At 48.8% G+C, this 17,858-nt stretch overlaps 2 protein-coding genes across 2 annotated transcripts in view; one reads left to right on the top strand and one right to left on the bottom strand.

Moving 5' to 3' along the window:
• Positions 1 to 31: 31 nt before the first annotated feature.
• Positions 32 to 8,301, bottom strand: LOC120602210 (keratin, type II cuticular Hb1-like). Its single transcript, XM_039862236.1, has 9 exons — positions 7,614 to 8,301; positions 5,170 to 5,378; positions 4,464 to 4,524; positions 3,430 to 3,525; positions 2,735 to 2,899; positions 2,422 to 2,547; positions 1,460 to 1,680; positions 1,256 to 1,287; positions 32 to 747 (listed from the first exon to the last, which is right to left on the bottom strand). The coding sequence occupies exons 1-9, from the start codon at positions 7,995 to 7,997 to the stop codon at positions 572 to 574; spliced, it is 1,470 nt and encodes a 489-aa protein (XP_039718170.1). The 5' UTR covers positions 7,998 to 8,301; the 3' UTR covers positions 32 to 571.
• Positions 8,302 to 14,728: 6,427 nt separating this feature from the next.
• Positions 14,729 to 17,858, top strand: part of LOC120602190 (keratin, type II cuticular Hb1-like) — a 3,680-nt gene continuing 550 nt past the window's right edge. The window contains exons 1-2 of the mRNA XM_039862205.1: positions 14,729 to 14,910; positions 16,447 to 16,667. Of these exons, the coding sequence (XP_039718139.1) occupies positions 14,827 to 14,910; positions 16,447 to 16,667 (305 nt within the window). The 5' untranslated portion in view covers positions 14,729 to 14,826. The remainder of the gene's footprint in view (positions 14,911 to 16,446; positions 16,668 to 17,858) is intronic.

Raw genomic sequence — 17,858 nt, 5'->3', positions numbered from 1 at the left:
TGTAACACAGAGGCGCGTAGGGAGTCTCCAGTGCGATTTATATGACCCGTGAGCTTTATTGAAAACGTGGAGACCAAGCACAAGGGAGAGGGAGCCCAAGCAGCTGCGGAAAGTTTTCCCCAGGGAGACAGAGCCTCAGTCACTGTGCGCTGGTTTACAGGGTAGGGAAGGCACAACACCAGCAGCACTTCCACACTTGAGGGGCCCTAGAGCCAACCGGTCCCTTAGAAGACACGGGAGTCCAAGCCTCCACAGCAGCCCAAGTCAGGACTGGATATTTGCACAGGGCTGCGAGGAAACCTAGTCGTTTAGACTCTAAGGGAAGGGGAAGAGCCGCCAAGACATGGGGCGGGGAGCTCCGCCTCCCTGGAAGAAATGAAGAGACAAGCGGAGGATCGGGTGGGGGTGAAGGGCTGTGGTTCGAGAAATTAAGGCAGCAGTGTAGGCAGGGTCAGGCCGGCTGGTTCCCGAAGCCCTTCCGTCTTAAGCCCAGACTCTTTTTGAGGTCTGGGCAGGTCGCTGGAGTTGGGGCCGGTTCGCTCGCGGATCGGTATTTGCACAAAGAGAGGCGCTAAGCAAATCGCACCAAGCGGCTGCTGCCACAGCTCTGTCCGCAGGGCGCGCACATTCCCGTGCTCACCGCCAGGTTCCCACTGCAGGGGGCGCTGCAGGCGCTGCCGGTCACAGGCCGGGATCCCGACACGCAGAGGTCCCCGCAGACAACCCCACCCCGGGAGCTGCTGACACCTGGAGGAGGAGGACGGGGCTTAGTCCCTGTGCCAGGTGGTAGTCGACGGCCCCTGCCTGCCAACCAGAGCCCCTTTCTCTTGCTCAGAGCTCCTCCCCTCTATTTCTAGTTCCCTCCTTCACCCCACAAACACCCTCACATCTGGGCACTCCTTCCTGCAGTCTAACCTCAAGCATCCTTGATAAACTTAGCCCAGGCCCTCCCTATAGGCAAAAATACTTAAGTTATAATCTTTCACCGCCACATTCTTCTCTGTTCTTCTAGGGTCTTTAAATTGTGGTTGTGCATTTGTAAATGAAGTTTTGTTGAACCCAGCCAGATCTATTTGTTAAGTATTGCTTGTCGATGTGGCTGCTTTCACATTACGATGACAGAATTGAATGGTTGAGACAGACTGCATGGCCCACAAGCCTAAAATATTTACTATCTGGTCCTTTAAGGAAAAGTCTGCTCACCAGGAACCCCAAAACCTTATTTCAGAATCCACAGTATAGATAGATTACTTACAGACATTTATAGCACCAATGCCCTCACACAACCTGTGGGGAGAGCAAAGAGACAAAAATTAGTTGGGGGAGCAAAGCTTGCATATTCTCTCCTTCAAGTAATCCCGATGCAAATTAGATGCAAGTAATATGGGAACATGCTCTTAGCTCTAAACACAGTTCCGGGAGATTGGAGAGACATCCTCCCCACAGGTGTAGTCCTCACCTCTGCTCCTCGCCCTCCAGCAGGCGCCTGTAGGTGGCGATCTCGATGTCCAGGCCCAGCTTGGAGTTCATCACCTCCTGGTACTCCTTGAGCAGGCAGGCCATGTCCTGCTTGGCCTTCTGCAGGGCGGCCTCCAGCTCGGCCAGCTTGCAGCGTGCGTCGCTGACGGCCGTCTCACCCTGCTGCTCAGACTGGGTCACTGCAGCCTCCAGTTTGGTGTTCTGGGAGGCAGGGGAGGGTTACTAAAGCTCGAGTTCTGGATTTGGGGTCAGAGGCCAGGCATCTAGTGACCACTGATTGTCAGAGGAAGAAGGGGCCTCACTCATTTATGAGGTCAGGGGTTGCAAATTAGTGCTCCCAGGAATGCTGGCACAGTATCTTTTAAAATTTTTGAATTTTAACATGAAAGTCCAGATTCCTGGCTCTTCTGGAAAAATCTAAGGCTCTGGCCCCACTGGACTTGCATTTCCATAGAGCCTGCCTCAGTTGGATCCGATTAGCTCTGCCCTTTGTGATTTCTAGTTTACCACACCCTAGTGCCTTCAATACAGCCTTCTTCACTCATTTACTAACCTCTGGGACATGGGCATGTGTGGTCACTGATCGAAAACAATGGGCCAGAAAGGTGAAATGGCTTACTCTAAATCACGTGGTAAGCTAGTGGCAGGGCTGGTTTGACAATCTCGTTTCCTGCCCCTCACACCAGAGGTATTTCTTCTGACCCTTTCTGTCCCCAAGACCAAGAAAATCCCAGTCACTCCTTTCTACTCCATACTGCTCCTCAAATCCCAACCTCCCTCCCCCATTCAGTGGAATGGAGAGTGTTTTTCATGGAGGAGACTCACCTAATGCTTGATGTTTGCTCCTTTTTCTACTCTTTGACAAGGTGTCAACTTTGAAACTCCCTCTGCAGGCTTGCCCTTTTCTCTTTCTACACCGAGGGGCAGGTCAGTCTCCTGTACCTGGCACTTGGCATTCTCGACCTCGGCGGTCAGCCTCTGGATCATGCGGTTCAGCTCATTGATCTCCTCCTTGGTGCGGCGCAGGGTCTCCCCATGCCGGATCACTGTGGCCTTCATCTCCTCACACTGGTGGGAGGGGGAGACACTTATAGGGCACAAGATATGTCATTCTCCTGAGCCCCACAGCTTGCACATATATCACCTCATACTGAGAGCTGCCTGCCCTTCACTTGCCCATTCACCTAGACAAACATCAAAGCCCTTTTAGTATCCCTCTTGCTGGGTTGTTGGGAAGCGGGTGCTGGGCACTCACCTTGCTGCGGTACCAGGACTCTGCCTCGGCCCGGCTGCGGCTGGCAACATCATCATACTGAGCCTTGATCTCAGCAATGATGCAGTCCATGTTCAAGTCCCGGCTGTTGTCCATCTTGACGACGACCGAAGTGTCTGAGATGTGGGCGTGAAGGATACGGATCTCCTGTGGGGGAAGGAGCGTGGTAAGAGCTTCTTCAACCAGAACACCTGCTTCTGAGCAGTCCACCCTCTCACGGTCCTTCCCTGTCCCCTTCCCCTGCTTCCTCCATAGCCTCACTGTCTGAAGCCCCAACCTCCAAGGTGACATCTCCCCCTAAACTCCAGGACCTCTCAATGGTCCTCAGACTCAGAGTCCTGAGGCTGAGATGAGCCCATGTCTGAGGCCCACTGCCCGATTTCAGTCAGAGCTTCTGTCTGGACCCTTGTGGTCTGGGACCAGAATTTATCAATTTGTGATAAATAAATTTCTCAATTTATAATTGCCAACACAGTAACCAGGAACACCAGCTTGTCTGGGGCAGGGCAGATTAGACACCAAGCTACACTTCACTTTCTGACAGTAAACGTGCCTTAGGTCTCTCAACTCTACTCTGCACTCCCCCAATGCAGAGGGTTCAGAAGCCAAATGGTGGCAAGTGCTTTCCAAGATCTAATTCATCTTCTTTGCTGCCCCACTGCTCTCTGGTCCCTCACCTCCTCATACAGTCGCCGCAGGAAGTCAATCTCCTGGATCAGGGCCTCTGCATTGGCCTCGAGGTCTGATTTGCGTAGGTAGGCACAGTCCACGTCCTAAAGGGCAGAGGGTGGGACAGGAGGATCACTGGGGATATGACACAGAACTCTCCCCACCAGAGAGAGGTAGCCCACCAGGCTGGGCAAACTCCCTGGAGACTCTCCTCAGCCTCTCATCCCAGGGTCTGATATCAGGGTGTCGATGCAGTCCTTTACGCAGTTAGACGGGTTAGGAGCAGGTTTGGGTAAGGGAGGGAGATGAGGTTTCCAGGCACTTCCTCTGGTACCTACTGGGATGATTCCTCTAGAATCCACATCTCGTACAGTCACTGAAACTTAGGATCTAATGTAAAATGGGTCAATTCTAATGATGCCTCTGCTCTGGAATATCATGGAAAGAAATCTAGATCTAAATCTAAATCTAGGCAGAGAAGAGGTCTCAGGGATCAACTCTGCCCCTTTTAAGCCAGTGCGACCCAAGGCAAGACCTCTGACTTCTATGCCTCAGTTTCCTCGCAGTAACCCCTGCCTTCCTCATATGGAGGTGGTCGAAAGAACTTGGCGAGAGTGCACATGATGGCACTTGTGCCGAGTCAAGTCTAAGAGGTGAGGAACAACAGCACTGTTCATGCCAGCATTTCCCACCTGTTGCCAGCCTGAGGATGAAGCCACCTTGTAGCATTCATGTGCTCTTTCATTCACAAATCATTGTTGAGTGTCTACTGTCTGCCAGGTACAGGGCAAAAGGAAGTGGGAAGTCATCAGCCAGATGGGAGTTACCTCGGATCGGGGAGAAGATTGCCCTTCTTGAAGCAGACAGTGTGCTCTGGCATTAGGGTCACCCAGGGAGCATTGAGGAATTTGAGAAAAGGAACAGAGGAGAGGTTGGGGTATGTGATTTTGGGGAGTCACTCAGCCTCTCTGAATTATGGAGAGCTCCCTCCTGCCTCTGCCCTCAGTTCTGAGTTGTGGGACAGTATTCTGGGGTCACTCACCTTCTTCAGGGCCACAAATTCATTCTCAGCGGTGGCTCTTAGTGCCACTTCCTCTTCATACCTGGAGACAAAGGGCACAAAGTTCAGTGACTAGAATGTCAATAGGCTGGGATTTGAAGAGGGAAAAAAAGAGAGAATGAAGGTCCAGACAGACACATTTCAGGAACTAGATCATTTGGAGGTGGTCAAAGAATCAAAAAATGTTAGACTAGAAAGGACCTTGTCCATCCTTTTCCTCTTGGCACTCAACTCAACCCATGTCACTCACTGCTTTTCCTGTTACAGGGACCCTCATTCATGATATAGGCCAGGGTGGGTGCCTTGTACATTTCCCTCTGTTTCTGGATTGTAACTTCCTGGGGGGCAGGAACCCTGCTCTAGTTCTGGTATCCCTCTTTCCTCCCCTCCACACATTTTTTACCCCTACCCAATCTCAGGGCCAAAATAGCACCTAGAACATAGAGTAGATGCTCAACAAATGTATAGTAAATCAATGAAATAGACACATAATGATGAGGTAGTCGGAGCAGCTCAGACTCTCTCCAGCGTTTAAATTCCCATCCCAGAAAAGGAGAACTTTCCCCATAGGCTTCCTGTCACTGTCTTCTTCCTTCTGGAAATTTCCTCTTGTAGCGCGACCCAAATCTTTCCTGCTTTGAATTAATCCCATTTCCTTTCTCCACACTCTCCTCCCCGATGCACTCACTTCTTCTTGTAGCCCTCCATCATCTCCTGCACGTGGTTGAGCTCTGAGGCCAGCCTTCCGCTGTCGGCCTCCACACACTCGGCCTCCCGCCTCAGCGTCTCGATGTAGCCCTCAAACAGTGGCTCCAGGTTACTCTCACAGCACTTGCGGTTTTGGTAGAATTGCCATTTGGTCTCCAGCAGTTTGTTCTGCTGCTCCAGGAAGCGCACCTGGTGTAGAAGTGGGAGAAAAGTTGAGGGGAGGAGACAATATCCCCAGCCCTTCTAAGAGCATAGGCATAGAGGCAGTCAAGATAGAACTAGCAGCAAAGTGTGCAGAGGCAAGGGGTAGACAGAATGGCCCCTGCTGAGCTCTCCTGGCCTAAGGATGCACTGGTAGTATCCTCATTTCATGATTGCTTGTTCAGGCCTGAGTGAGGTTCTGTTCAGGTGGGCTCGAGTGGGGTGAGTGAGAAAATGAGGGGGCATACGGGCTATACTGGGTTACAGTTGGGCTGGGGGGCAGGTAGGGGTGGAGGGTAGTGACAATCAAGGAAGGCTTCCTGGAGGAAAGAAATGTAAAGCAGGGTGGGAGAGAGAGAGTTGGATGAAAGGCTTTCACTATGAGCATCACCAGGTTTATCTATGTCCTTTTTGGCCACAGAGGACATGTTTGGACATGTTTATCTATGTCCAAACAATGGGGCTGGGTAAGCCATTGTTTGGACGGTCAAGATGGGAAAGGCTTCCTGACTGGGGAAGTCAGAAGAGCAGGCTCTCACCAAGCAGGATGACTGGGGCCTGGGGAAGCACAGGGGAGGATGGGGTGTGGTCTTAGGTGGCCAGGACTCCTATGTTGGACACTCAGATGTCTCTGAAGGCCAGGCAGGTAATGTGAGTGGGAGGAGGTTCTAGAAAGTAGGGATGGTGAGAACTGTAGGGAAGTGAGGCACACCAGTTATTGAAACTTGAGAGATGCAATGGCAACAATATGTGCACTATGCTGGCCAGGAAGGACATCAGCAAACATGACTAGGTCCCTGTCCTCATTTTTCATTTCTCATATATCTTGCTGGAGTTGAGATGTTACCTTGGCTTTCGCCCTGGTATCTTTTCACCCAACTCGATGAGTGCAGCTGGGAATTCCCTGTTTGGAACTTCCAGAAATAGGGAACCAGGACCGCTGATATTATATGGAATCATTTCAGGTGATCTTAGTTGACAGGGCTTGAGCTGCGGTGGTGAGTCTCATGGCTGCCTGGGCTCTCATCTTTCCTTTCAGAGTCATGGCCAGCTCACATACTCACCCACACAGCTCTGGTCGGAGAACACTGGGGCTGAGAGGGGAAGCTGCTGCTCAGCATCACACAGCAAATCAGTGGAGAGGCTGGGCGTAGAGCCCAGGCTGCCTGCTCCTGGGCCAGGAGCTTTTCCATGCTCTACGCCTGGCCACCTTTTCCAGGTTTGAATGCCAGCACACTCAGGGTGCAGAGTCTGCTGAGGTGGACTAGCTCCTGCTGGAGAGGAGAGGGGTAGCTGGATCCCAAGCTTTGGATGATCTAGCCCCAGGGGCCTGGAGAGATGGAGAGAGCCTGGGCTTGGAGTCGTGCTCTGTCACCCACTCTCTGTAGTCACTTGGGCAGTCCTCTTGCCCTATATCCCTGTCTTTTTTTCAAAGGGCTGGACTAGGGGGTGGCAGCGACTCCCAAATATGAACCCTTCATACGCTGACTTCAGGATTTTGTCATTCTCTCGTACTATTTTACTCATGATTTATCTATAAATGGATTCACTTAACATTTACACTTAAATGGGGTAAGAGGGGTAACTGTATATTATCACCATATTTGTAAAACCAACATCGCTTTGCATTCATAAAAGAAAATCGTAAAATATTAAGTTGTAGCTGAAACTCGCATCAGACAGCTCCGAACCTGAGGCTTGCTCTCTGTAACAGTGACAGAGTAGCAAATATTAGAGAAATGTTAATGACATGTTGGCATCCAATGATATTTTCTCCATTTAATCTAAAAGATTGAAACATACTTGAAAGGAGATGAATTTTCTCATCAGGTATTTCAATGTTATTTAATACTTTAATGTACCACCTAATGTTATCACATAAAATATCAGCACTCCCTCATTTCTAGAGAGACTGACCTGAGAATTTCCAGATCCTTCCAGGATCTCCAGGCTCAGAAGAGGGTGTGCTCAAGGACACCCACCTTGTCTGTGGGGTCCCTGCCTATCTGGACAGAGGTCGTATATAATAAAAATGCTACCAAATGAGGAGCCCCTGCCCTATAGTCATCGCTCTGTGTCTGTCTGTGCCCTGGATGTGTGTCCATCTCCTCCATCATCAGACTGAGAGTTCACCTGGACCACATCCCTCCTAACCCTGACTCCACTTCAGTAGCCCAGCCTAGGAACTGAAGGTTCAGGAAGGGTGTGATCAAGGACACCCACCTTGTCGATGAAGGCGGCGAACCTGCTGTTGAGACACTTGATCTGCTCCTTCTCCTCGTGCTTCACGCACTGCGCGTTGGGGTCGATCTCCAGATTGAGGGGAGTGAGGAGGCTCTCGTTGACCGACACGGTGGTGATGCAGGGCGGGCTGGGTCCGCACACGCCGCCCGAGCGGTATCCGAAGCTGCGGCCACAGGAGCCAGAGCGGAAGCCCCCGCAGACGCTCTGGCTGCCAAAGCCCCCGGTGAGGCCGCGGTAGCAGGAGATGCCGCGGTAGGGGGCGGCGGTGATGCAGCAGCGGCCGGGCCGGGGCCCGCAGGCGGAGGCGCAGCTGAAGGCGCGGACCCCGCAGGGGGCACCGATGCGGGAGGACAGACAGGACATGATTCGGCGGCGGCGGAAGCAGTGACGGGAGCTAAACCCCGAAGCCTGTGCGGAGCCTTATATCGCAGGCCCGGAGAGGCTGCGAGCGGCCAGTGCGTTTACGAGCTTGGAGGTCGGCCCTCGCGCCTTGTTCCACCGGGAATCAAAGCGGGCCGGACCGCCCGGCCGCCACCATAAAACGGCGTTCGACCCCCGCCCGCGCTTTATGGGGCCAGGAAGTGCCTGGTCAGCTCAGCCCGCCCTGCGCTACGGGCTCGGGGCGGGCACCCTACGCCACTCTGCGAGACTTGGCCGGGGTAGTACTGGATTCCTGGCTCAGTCCCCGGGTTAGGCAGCTGGGCACACCCGGCCGCTCCTTGGGTCCCAAGCCCCGCGAAACCATCCTGCAGGCTGGGAAGCCTTGCTCTCAGTTATCCGTGCATCTTCGCGTGGTGTGGGGTGTACGTGTTGAACGGCAAGGATCTCTGAAGTCAGTCCTGTATTTTCTTGTCATGATCTTGGACAGGTGAATAAACTTTCTGAGCCTCAGTTTCCTCATTTGCAAAATAAGGAAAATAGTACCCATCTTGAGAATCGTTAGGAGGACTTAATGAAATAATGGACGGGAATACATTTAGTGCCCAACCTAGCACTTAAAGAGCTCCCTAAATGTTTGTTTGTTCTGTTTATTCTATTATTAATTTGCATTTATCTGGCCTTCCTTTGGGCAAAAATTTTCTCTTCTCTCTCAGAACTCAGCTCATAGCTCCTCTCCTTGTAAGTGTCACACTTACCCGTTCCTCTCCAGGAAATGGCTGCCTGTACCCTTCTCTACTCTGCTAGGGAGAAGGGAAGGAGTTGAGTTGCGTTTCCAGAGTGCCTACAGCGTGTGAGGTCTTTATAATGCATTATCTCATCTAACCACCAGGCATCCTTTTTAGGTTTACCTGATTAGGGAGGTGAACTCAGAGTGGTCCAGTGACTTGCTTAAGGTCATGCATAGCAGGCTCCATAGAGGGGCAGAGTTAGAACCTGAAAGGCAGCTCCCAACCCTCCCTCATGCTGGCTCCTCTCAAAGTCTGAGTTTTTAAGGGCTGAGTGAGGGTCGAGTTCCTCTGTAAGGCAGGAGCCCACACTGCTAGGCTTTGGGCTCTTAGAGAAATCTGTCCGATCCAAAGCCTTCCCCTTGAATGATACCTGGTCATGGCCACCAACTCTAGAAGGCCAAACCCATCATAATAGAAGTTAATAACATGTCCAGTTATGGGCAGAGGAAACCAGAGTATTAACTCGCAGCCAGTATTAAAGAGAACCATGCAAATCATCCTTAGCTTCCTTTGCTTTTAAATATGAGTTATTTTTGTGCAAAGGGTAATTAAATCCTGGAAACCCAGAGGTCATTAGCAGCAGCTGTGCCTGGTTTGGGGCTGCTTGGCATCCCATTTTCAGGGAGTGCCCCACTGTCCCCTTTGCCATCTTTCCAACGCTCTTCTGGGCCTGGATCCCTTTGGTCCAGCCTTGATTTTGGTCCACCTTTGGTTTTGCAGGACTTTCAGCCCAACCTTAGTTCTGTCTTCTGTAGAAGATAGAGCCCAGCTCCATTATGCTTTGTGCTTCTACTCCCAGCTGAAGCTGGGGTCACCAGCTCTGAGACTAATGGCTTCAGGATTATGCATTCCTGCTTCAAATTTCTCCAGAGAATGGAATATTGGAGAAGTCTTCCTTTGGTGTCTCCTCACAAGAGAAAATGTACTTATCCCGAAGCATCTAGGACTTAAATTAGACTTATGGAGGCACTTACATGATGCTTGCTTGGACCTCTTTCTGCGTTTTGGCGGGTGGATGGAGTGGATCTTCTGTGCTTTCACATCAATGAGGTGGTTAGTAATCAGCCCGTGTTCTGATAGAAAATTAAGTGCATTAAAATCCAGAGAGACCAGAGGGCTGCAGGCTGAGTTGTGCCCACTAAGAAAACAACCCGAAGTGGATGGAACTGAAAGGTTTGACAGCTAGAGCACAGTGGTCCCCCAAAGTGTCCCTCACCCAGCCTCGGGAAAGCACGCTCTCTGGTGTCCCCTTTATTATTCTTGGAATCCAGGGGAGAAAAATGAACTGAAGCCTGAGAGAGTTCATATACAATCAAGGACAGATTTCTCTGTAGAGAGGATCGGTACTTATGCTTGCTGCTCCATTCTTGGCCGGATGTCTAGAAATCATTCCCTTGTCCCTTTTATCTCCAATCCACCAGTCTATTGATGAAAGGCTAATGCTCTGTCTTGGTTGTCAGGTTTCTTTTTTACCGCCAGTAGCCCCGGGAGCCAATTTAAGACAGGCAGCAAAGACCTGCTGAGCACCCAGCAGGAACCAGGCTCGGAGTGTGAAGGGAGAGGCTGTGGTACCCAGGCATGGCAGGCATTCATAGAAGGCCCTAATACAAAACTGCAGGGTGTCTGACTCTAATGTAGAAATACCATGCCAGGAGGACTTGTCAGGAGAGTGAGCCTCCAGCTCATGGGTTTGGGGCCAGAGGTCGGTTCAGGGTCCTTGGAGGAGATGACAGTTTTGTTGGGCTTGAAAAGTGGTGAGGAACTGGTTGTGCTGAGATGAGAGAGGGAGAAGGAATGATGTAAAAAAAGATACAAAAGATACAAAGCAATGGAAGCCATAGAATGTGAGAGGAGCAGCTGCCAGTCCACTTAAGTTGAAAAACAGGGGATGGATGAGGGCAGGGAGAAAGGAGGCAGGCTGAGAACAGATGGTGGATGTGGTGGATGGGCAGGTGGGCTTAGAATGTCAAGCTGAGCATCAGAAGTGTTTGATCTGGAGAGGGCCTTGCTCAGAGGTGTGCCAGCCAAAGGGATATAGGGATACTATATAAAAGGTGTGTGTGTGTAAAAGTGTGTATGTGCATATCTACTTTGGTAACCCGAGCCATTATTATGAAACATCTTGAACATCCGTGTGGCCATTTCAGAAAAACATTTCTTCTTTTTCCATGGTGTAGTGGTCAAGAGTGTTTCTGGAATCAGACACACCTGGGTTTAAGCCTGGGCTCTGCCACTTACCATCTAGGTGAAAAATTACATAACCTCTCTGACCAAAATTCCCCAAGTCCATAGAAAGCATAATGGCCACTCTGCCTGGTGAGGAAGGCAGACCCAGATGCCTGGGTTTGTAAAAGGAATGGGCAATAAGAGAGAGGTCAGAATCCTTCTCTTTCTTTTGCTTCATCTCTTCAGCCTAGAGTTACCATGACATGTAGATTATCTTGTTTTAGCTCTCTCAGTGAAGTCTGCAAATCCAGCTCCTGTAAGACCACTTAAAGATATAATTCTGGCCATGCTTTCAGTTGTGTCTCAGCCTGCAGACTCTGGTCTGGCCACTACTATATCATGGCCAGCCCCAACCACACCCTCACACACTTCCTGAACCTCACTCATGCTAAGGATTCAGCACTGAAGGGGAGTCAGGGGCAGAAGGGATGTGGTCTAGATGAGCTCTCAGTCTGATAGAGGAGATGGACACACATTCAGGGCACAAGCAGACACAGAGAGAAGCATATAAGTCAGGGGCTCCTGATCTGATAGAACTGTTATTATATACAACCTCTGTCCAGACAGGCAGGGTCCCCACAGAGAGAAATGGACAAGGCTTGGAACTGCCTATCAGAGGGAGGAGGCCTATATGCACACAAGACCCAAGAAATGTACGTAAAAAATAGGAACAGCACACAAGAACAGAACAAGATCTGGAATGATCTTGCTATCTGGAACTTTCAGTTTGATCTCTCTCTCTCTCTCTCTCTCTCTCTCCTGGGGCCAGCTGAAGCTTCCTGGGCAATGTTCATTTCAGACAGGCATGGACCAACAGCAGAGTTAGCCAGGGAACGTTTCTTAGGTTTGTCATTTGGGAGAGGATTCTGATCTCTGACAAGGTGAAACCAGGCATGAGAAAGAACTTCTCCACTTGATCTTGGGATACTTAGACTAATACTTCTGGCCATTTTGATAATAGAGATCCTGGTGTGTGTGTCTTGGCAGGTGTATGTGTGTAATGTGTGTGTGTGTGTGTGTGTGTGTGGTGGGAAGGAAAAGGCTGGTGTGGAAGTGGGTGGGGAGATGGGTCCTCCAGGATGCTAGAATTATGGGTGACTGGGTGGCTGTTCCTTTGTGTGGCAGGTGTGCTTCCTGTGATAAAACTAAAAAAATAAAATAAAAAACAAAGCAAGAGAATGATGACAAATTCAAGGTAGTATGTAGATAGATATAAATTATTGGTAATGTTTTGGTTCTTGTATCATAAGTGGGCTCATGGGTATTTAATTTTCCTTATATTATTAAATAAATAATAACATCAATATGCTATTTGTGAGAAAACATGAGGCCATAAATTGAAAATGGAAGAGCTTGTTAAGTTGATTGCTTTGAGGATCAGAGTACATTGTACATAGTAGGAGTAAGTAATGAAAAATTACTCATTTCAGTTTATGTGCATGAATATGTATGTAGGCATTGATTTATGATATAAAGTATATTTCTTATTCTGAGTTGTGGTTTAAGAAATTTGACAGCCAGTACCCTAAAGAATCTCTTGCCAAAGTACACAAGCAGATGTGTTTCAAAAAGTTCATAGCAGCATTGTTTGTTATAACAAAAACAAAAAAATATATATGCATACTCAAAAGAGAAAATAGAGAATTATTCGCAATTAGAATACTATGCAACATTGAAAAATAAAACAAATAAATCTCACAAACAGAATGTTGAGGAGGAAAAAGGAATTTATAGAAGTACATAGTGTAATTCTATTTATACAAAGTGTAAAGGTAGGCAAAACTAAACGATTGCTTAGGAGTTCATACATGTTAAGATAATAAAGAAAATCATGAGAATTGTGGTGACTTTGGAGATTCGATGGGGTCAGGGATGGAGGATGCTGTGATGAGGAAGGATACTACGTGGGCCTCTGAAGGTACTGGTGGGCAGATAAGAATTTGTTCCATTACTGTTACATTTGAATCATTAAGTGTGTGCTACATATACTCTTTTGCATATATGAGAAATTTATAAAACAAAAAGAAAATGTCAACAGCAACTTGTGTTCTCTGGTCCCCTGGTTACTTCTTTAGTTTAGAGTCATCATCCCAGATTTTCTACTTTATCTTGGAACTGGAATCTTCTGTCCTACTCTTTCTCCTTCCTGTCTGTCTTCTACATTGCTATCAAATAGACCTCCCTAAATCATACCTCACACCAGAGGGCTGGCTTGCTCAAGCACATGCTGTGGTTCCCCAATGCCCGCTCCAGAAGCCCAAGCTCTACGCACTTTTCCCAAGCGAATTACCCTTTCTTTCCCATCCTTCTCCTTCCTTCCAGTCTAGGACCTTCAATTTCCCATCTGGGCTCACAGAACAGCCCCTGGCACCCCACCGTCAGAACTCTGCAATTGTAATAAGGTGAGGTCACAAAGCCCCCCGAAGGAGAGGCCTTGCCTTCAGAAGTGAGGATTCTGGGAGCAACTTGGGCTGGAGCTGGGCTTAGTGCTACCAGAGGCTTGGAGGAGACTGCAGCTTAGTTTACTATGGTGAGACTTTCCACATGGCTCATTGGTTCACACCAGATGAGGGGTCTTTAACTCCACCCAGACAAGCAAAAAAGCTTGTCTGCTGCATCTACGGCTTTTGGGAATGGGAGCAGGAGAGGGTGGGCAGTGGGAATAGGGCAGAAATTGGTAGGAGATGTTTTTCAGTCTATTCATATCTGTGTCCCCAGACCCCACCTGCCCTGGAAAGAAATTTGCAGTGGGCTGGTCTGAACAGTTCCTATTCTTTGAGTTGAAGGTGTGTGTGTGTGCGTGTGTGTGTGTGCGCGCGTGCGTGTGTGTGTGTGTGTATCTGTCCCTCAGGGTGTAGAGAAAAGAACATGGGCTTAAGATTCGATCTAGCTCAGCTGTTGACTGGCAGGGTCACTCATGGCCCTCTGGGCCCCTACTTCTTTACATGGTAGATGTAATGAGCATCAGCTTATCCAGAAAAAGATAATGGAGACAGTAACATTTAAGTGGCCTACTTCACAGGTGGTTGTGGGCCCCAGTGAGATGGTGGACTAAAAGACTTTGAAAAGTATAAGATACTGTGCCAGTACCAGTTACTGTGCCCATCTGTTTAGGTATTGGTGCAGGAGGGGAAAACGCCCACTGTTTTTTCCCTTTCGACAGCCCTTCTCATAGTGGTTTTGGTTTGTGGAAGGAGCAAGAATCTGGATCTGTCTCTCATTAATAAGATTCATCAAATTAAGGAAGTTTATTCCTATTCTTAAGTTTTTAAAAGTATTTTTAAAATTTAGGGATTATTGTTGAATTTTCATAAATGCTTTTAGTATTAATTTAGATAATATAAGTGGCGAATAACAATTTCCTAGAGTTTAATTACCCCTATTCCTGGGATAAACCCTATGTGATCTCAGTCCAAAGACTCAACTCAATAGATCGTTGCCCTGCCTCATTGCCCTCTGTCCCTGAGTTTATGCTACCTTTGGCATCTCCAGGCCTGATAGAACACACACCACTGTGCCGGCCAAGCGCACTTCATTCTCCCAATAACCCTTGGGAGAATGAAATAGAAGTAGGAAAGATTAACATCCCCAAGTTACAGATGGAGAAACAGAGGCCCAGAGAAGTTAGATGATCTGCCTGTGATAGCAGGTGGATGGGGGGTACTGGAACTGTCTCACTGGCCTCAGTCGAGTGCTCTTGTTTGCTCTCCTCATCTTCCCATCCTCCTGCTTACACTGCTGCCCCAACCCCACAGTGTGAGGAGGTAAAGGAGACAGTGCAGAGACATACGCAGAGTATGAGGCACAGCAAGGAGGAGCTCAACAGACTTAACCAGGCCATCCAGAAGCTGACTGTGGATGTGGACCTCGATACGAGTCAGGTGAGGGGTGGGAATCAGGGGTGGAATCAGGTGAGATAGGGGTGCGTCCATTATCTATGACAACTAGACTAGGCACACCCCCAATTCCTTTGGAATAGATGGACAGTGAATGTCTGAGCAAATAGGAGTGTGGCTGTATGTGTATATCATGCTTACATTTATATAGTGCTCCCTGTATTTCATGTAGATAAGTGATTACCATAAAGGTAAATATGTATGAATATGTATGCTTGTTTGTATAATGTTTTTATGTATATGTACATTTTTATGTCTGTGTGTTTTTTTATCCTACATAGCATTAAATTTGAGTTCATCTTCAGAAATTATAAGATCTTACCTAGAAAGCCAGTTTTCTGGGTTCTCTAAAAATGTGCAGATCTGGCAATATTAAACTACGATCCCACATGGCAACATCTGGCTAGAGAGGAGAGGCCTCCATTTTCTCTCTTTATACAGGGATGTGCTCTTTTGTGTGCTGCAGCTCCCACCACTCCGAATGGATTCCTCTGACACAGAGGCAGAGGGTTTTGCCATTTATCATCACCTGTAGAAGAGCAAAGGTGCTGTTATTATCCCTGTGACAGAGAAAAGATGTTGAGGCTATGTTTCTATCCAAAGTAGAGAAATGAAAGAGGTCTTGGGATTTCAGGAAAATGAGAGCACCCATATTTCTTTGTGGAACTGAATACTGTTGATACAAAGTTAACATTTGGCCTTTACCTTTTGATGTCTGTAGCCAGGCTTCTGTAGGCATTTGTGTTTGCAACTCAGGCTTAGGCCTGAGAAAAGAGAGGTTCCCACATGAATGCTCTCTTTCTTTCTACCTCTCTATCTCTCAATCTCCTCTCTTTTCTCCCAGCTTCCCTCTCCGTCAGTCCCTCCTCGCTCACACTCCACCCTACAGAGGGAGGGGTTCTGCTTCTGGTCTTTTCTTTGACAAGTGTTTCAGGCTCTGAGGGATACTCATGGGGGTTCTCTCTTCTTCAGGAAGTGATGACTTTGGGAGGGAAGGCGAGCTGTTCAGGTTCTGGGGGTGACAGAGTGAGAGAGTAGGCACGTTGGGGTTCATTTTCCTACCACCCATAGCTGCTCTGATCCCCGCACTGGTTTTCTAAGGACCAAGCACACCTCACCAAGGCAAGCACTATTGTTATTATTTTTCCTCCCCAAACTACAAATTCTAGTCTCCTATGAGGACAGGATAGCCTTCTTGTTAGTTTCCTTGATAAACAATAATATCAGCATTATGTGCTAAGGAGACTTTGATGCTTCTAGAATCTGAGCTCATATTAAAAGTGTCACCATAATAGATGTGAAAGGCTCTCTCTCAGCCAACCTAGATAGCTAGCCCCAAATCACCCTCCTAGGAACAGGGTGGACACACGAATGTATGTTTCAGAACAGGCGTGCTCACTTAGCACAACAATCTGTGATCCTCATTGGCCTTCCAGCTTCTGAGAAAGGTCTGGATCCTTGGGGAGGGAGGTGTGGGGTCCAAGGATGTCCTTTTGTCCATGGTCTTCCCTTCGCTCCCAGCCCTGTGAACCAGAGGGAGCCAAGAACGCACCAGCTCTGCAGGAGGAGGGTGCCTCAGACAGTGCCAAGGGCAAGCTAGCCTGGCTGGAGGCCGCCCTGCAGAAGGCCAAGCAAGACATGGTGCGGCAGTTGCGGGAGTACCAGGAACTCATGATCGTCAAGCTGGGCCTGGACTTTGAGATCGCCACCTACCGCAAGCTGCTGGAGAGCGAGGAGAGCAGGTGAAGGCTGGGCAGTGCTTCACATATGCCTATAGTGAGGAGTGCAGGGGCACAGGGAGGTCACCTCTTGGGGTCTTACCTTCTGGGGATGGGGCGGGGAGGTGACCTGGCTATCCAGGGACTTGCTCTTCGGGAGCTAGTTTTCCCCCACCGTTTAACAGCCTTTTAGATAAACGGTCTCAGCTAATGAGCTCATGGCACCTTGGGCTGGGGCAACTCATGAAATCATTAGCCCCCAGGATCAGAGAGCAGGGGCCAATTTGTCCACCATGACAGCTGCAAAGACTATGGGCCAGCCAGGGAGAATGAGGCCCCCAGTGTGGAGTGCCTTCTTCCCAGTTCTGCCCATCTTCCCTGGGCCTGGGGAAGTCAGGGTTTATGGGAACAGGTAGGTCCTGGCTTTTAACCTTAGACAGCAGTAAGGACTCAAGGACTGCCAGCTCCATCTAGCTGGGACACCAGACTGAGGGGAGAGAGAAAGAACTCACCATGCAACAGGCATGTTACATTTATTTTCTCCTTGAAACCCACAAAAACCCTGGGAGAAATGCTATTATCTCCATTTCACAGACGAGGAAACTGAGTCTCAGAAAAGGCAAAGGATCACCTCAAGGACACACAGGTAGAAAGGGATTGAGTGAGGTTTGAACAATAGTCTTCAGATAACTGAACTAACTTCTCTGTGGTCTCTTTTAAAATGTCCCCGCCCCCACGGTCTCCCCTTTCAAGAAGTTTAGGCTGAAGAAAGTGTAGATCTTTTCTCTCCTCCCTTTTCCAAGAAGTCATCAATAAAAGTGAGTTATTTAAATTTAAGGCAGTGAAGATTGAGTTTAAAGGTCCAAAAGGAGTCTTTCTTCAAAAGGGTTGTGAAGATTTGAGAGAACCAATGAGCATGCAGAATAGAAAGGTTTCTGCCTGTCTGGGGAGGGCTAGGAGTGTTTTGTCTTGGAGCATGAAGACTGTTACACTTAGGAGATAGATCCACTCACCTGCTTCCCCCTTCTCCCTGCAGGCTTGGCCTGGGATTGGGGGCAGGGAGCTGCAGTAAGTAAATAATAGGTGTAAATTGGGTTAGAGGGGTCAGATCTAATCCCACCCCCTTGTTGTGTGTCCTCTCGGCAAGAGAGAAGGGGTCGTCTTCATCTGTGTCTCTCACCCTTTGTGAGGGGGTGGGGAGGGGGAGGTGGGAAG

Source organism: Pteropus medius, unplaced genomic scaffold, assembly GCF_902729225.1.
Source record: "Pteropus medius unplaced genomic scaffold, Ma_sr-lr_union100, whole genome shotgun sequence".
NCBI classification, from domain to species: domain Eukaryota; kingdom Metazoa; phylum Chordata; class Mammalia; order Chiroptera; family Pteropodidae; genus Pteropus; species Pteropus medius.
Note: the sequence above shows the minus strand (reverse complement) of the source record. Positions and strands in the feature narration are given on the sequence as shown.